Genomic DNA, 3,341 nt, shown 5'->3' on the forward strand with positions numbered 1-3,341 from the left:
ATAGGATTTAAAACCCCCACACATTTCTGTCATCTTCCTCACCACCAAAGATTCCAAGTTATACCAACTTGCTGCATTTATGCAGTACAGTATGCATCTTTTAAAAAATCCTTATTAACAGCAGCACAGCAAAGGCACTAGCAACAAGACAGCTGAAACCTTTTGGATGTAATGTGGTAATAATGGCGACACAGAAGGGCTTCTGAAATGAACATAAATGTCAGGCATTTCTGCAGGACTGTCACTACAGTATTAAAACCCGTTCTTTTATAGCACTATAAAATTTAATTTTTTTTTTTGTACAAAATGGGTACAAACAAGTTCTAAATCAGTGTTTTGTATTGAACACACTGGCAGTTAAACTCGTCAGGTAATTGGTGGGGGGAGGAATTCATAAAAGGGAATAACTTACCACACCACATGTGGGATATAAACCAAAAACAGATCGTTGACAAAAGTACATACAAACAATGCTCTGACATGACTTTCACAAGTTACCATTAACCAAAGACACTTTTGCAGCGAAGCTTGATAAAAAAAGGAAATCCAAACGCACTGTGACGAAAATGCACAATGGTTTGGGACAGCCTAAACAGGTGTCAAACAACAATGAACACAAGTTTCAAAAGTAGTCACTCAGATTGTAAGCATCTATCAATGTGACCATGGAGGTAAACAATGGCTGTTTTAGTTCAATTTATTTACATCAAGTAGCTAAGTGATTTTTTTCTCCTCAAATGCCACCACACATCCATGCCCACTCCATTTTGAAGTATGGAAGACAGCCTACTCAAATTCTACATGCAAAGAACCACATAGCCGGCAGTAAGCTTTCACAGGCAAATAAAACAATTAGCCACATGAAACTCAGATAACAAGTGTGGCCACCTACCAAAATGAGCCTGAGGAAATATGTGAGAGTGCATTGCTCCCGAGAGGCCTTGTGGAAGCCACAAAAAGACCAGACAATGTCAAATGGTTTATACATTTAAGAACAGTTCTGTCTTATATAAATAGACAATTAAAATAGCTATATCTGTTTAAGTGCAGGGCATAAAGAACTTCCTTAGAATAAAATCCTTCTGATAAGCAAGCTTAGCACCTACCAAGTCTAATGATAGGCAGTAAAACAATTATAGATAGTATATGAAATATGCTATAAGCAAAGTATACCTGTATTATACAGTTCATACAAAACTCACTCAAACTGTATCTATATCTATAAAACTAAATGATAAAGTAATCTTAATATATGCACTGGGTTTGTGGAAAAAAATTAGTTTTTTTTTTTAATCTGCTACTAATTTCCATTACAGAAATTTTCCAAAAATAATAGTTTGAAAGTAGGGAAATAATCAGATTGAACTGCATAACATTTAAAGTGAAGTAGTTTAACAAGCTACTTTCACAAGAGGTTACTGTCTGGTCAACCCACACAGTCAACTCTACCGGCTTCTTAAAGGCTAAAGTTTTAACAGCCTACAAAAAAAAACAAGACAGGAATTTATAAAAATGGTACAACAGTCAGTAACAAGAACATTAAGCAAGATTTAGTCAGCTTGGCTAAGAGACAAACCATGGTAAGTTTGCAGAAATCCTGTTATCAAGATGGGGCTTATCCTAAAGTTCAGCCTTATATAAGAAATTAAACAGAAAATAAAAATAAGTTTGGTCAGTATCTAAATCCACAAGCACCATTTTGTAAGCAAGAACACTGCCATGACTTCTCCAGTTCATATTTTGCATATGGAGTCATTGTTCCATGATTTCCACAGAAGCCAGCTCTTGCCACAGAAATGTGTTGCAGAAGTCCAAGGTTTCATTTAAAGGGATTATTATTCTTAATGGCATGGGAGAAAAGTCATCTTTCTAGAATGCTCAAGACCCGAAACAATAGCTAGGAAACTGCATCTCATTGGGATATTAAAATTTGAAGTGGTCAGCAAAACAGTACCATCAGCTAATTTCTTTTATTTATTTATACAAATAAGAAAAGCATTCTGAAGCTAAAAGCACAAGTGTTTTAAATGAAAGATTTATATCCTTAAATAACACAAGGCTCATTTTTTTCCTGACCTGTTGCTCCTCGGCTATTGGTCTGGAATGGGTTTGTTGAAGGTGCCACTGGGGCAACGGGGGCAGCCACAAATGGATTTGTGGAAGGTGTTGCTGTGAAAAAAAAAAAAGCCACACAAGATCAATTAATCTTTTCCAAAAAGAGAAAATCTTTACGCAGCAGTGATTAGAGTTTTATTATACCATATCTCAGTTATTAAGTCGTATCCAGTTAGAACATTAAAGATATGTAAGCACCATTTTCTTAGCAAACCATTTCTTAAAAACTACTTATCTTACTGCATGCACTAGCAAGGATTCCATTTTTTTGCCAACATCTCTAATGATGGCGACACCACTAGCTTTACTATATACTGGGGCACTAAACTAAAAGTTAATATACTGTTTGCTTGCAGTCTGCATAAGTTTAATATTTTAATATACCTCCAAATGGAGCAGGCACACTCGAAGATACAGGCTGTGTCTGTGCGGAAGCAGCCATGGGTACTGTTCCAAAAGCATTGCTGAAAATAAGTCACATTCAGTGAAGTCAGAGTTGCTTGTTTAAAAATGTAAGTCTCCTACAATTATGGTGCATAAATAGGATAGGGATGTTGATTAACAGATGCACAAATACTATATAGTCCACTGGTGCAAGAGCTGAATTTGGGATGCCAAGCTCAAAAGCTTAGCACAGAGCAATGGGAAAAGTGTATAAGTATGGATACTGAAGAAAAAATAAGCAAATAGGCTGAAACGGTCAAGCAAAAGCTCTAGGGGAATTTGCATTTCCAAGCAAAGTAGCTACAAGCATTTAGTTTTCATTACTTTCAGAGGCAGGGGATTGGCACCATTAGGATTACAATTACAGAGGATTCCTGTTACCTGCACAGCATCTATTTCTTAATTAGCAGTGTCCAAAGCAGGCCCTATTAGATTCAGATTTAGATTCAGCCCAAATCAGGGACAGTGATTTGACTTGCTGATTTGGATCACTGTGCCTGATTCAATTTGGTCGAATCCAAAGATTTGACGCCAATTCAGACAATCAGCGATTCACACACAGCTTTAAATGTCTTTTCAACATACCTCAAGGTACCAGCATGGCTTGTGAATGTTATGACGCTGGGGGGCACGGAGCTTCCCAAGGGCATGCGGGGGGGGCCTCCACATGTTCAGCTGCAAAACCAGAAGTGCACTGGAAGTAGTTCTGGTTCACTTCCGGGTTTGCCAAGGAGCGCACTGCCCTCCCCCACCCCAAAACACCTTCCCGGCTTGGCAAAAAA

General features: G+C 37.7%; 1 protein-coding gene across 7 annotated transcripts in view; it reads right to left on the reverse strand.

The window, feature by feature from the left end:
* Positions 1 to 3,341, reverse strand: part of AGFG1 (ArfGAP with FG repeats 1) — a 90,741-nt gene that overhangs the window by 8,901 nt on the left and 78,499 nt on the right. For all 7 annotated transcript variants that reach the window (XM_019503619.1, XM_019503617.1, XM_019503618.1 and 4 more), the window contains 2 exons: positions 2,500 to 2,579; positions 2,077 to 2,169 (listed from right to left, as the gene is read on the reverse strand). In XM_019503619.1, the coding sequence (XP_019359164.1) occupies positions 2,077 to 2,169; positions 2,500 to 2,579 (173 nt within the window). The remainder of the gene's footprint in view (positions 1 to 2,076; positions 2,170 to 2,499; positions 2,580 to 3,341) is intronic.

The sequence above is a fragment of the Gavialis gangeticus genome, unplaced genomic scaffold, assembly GCF_001723915.1.
Source record: "Gavialis gangeticus isolate Ggan-Ray unplaced genomic scaffold, GavGan_comp1, whole genome shotgun sequence".
Classification (NCBI taxonomy): Eukaryota; Metazoa; Chordata; order Crocodylia; family Gavialidae; genus Gavialis; species Gavialis gangeticus.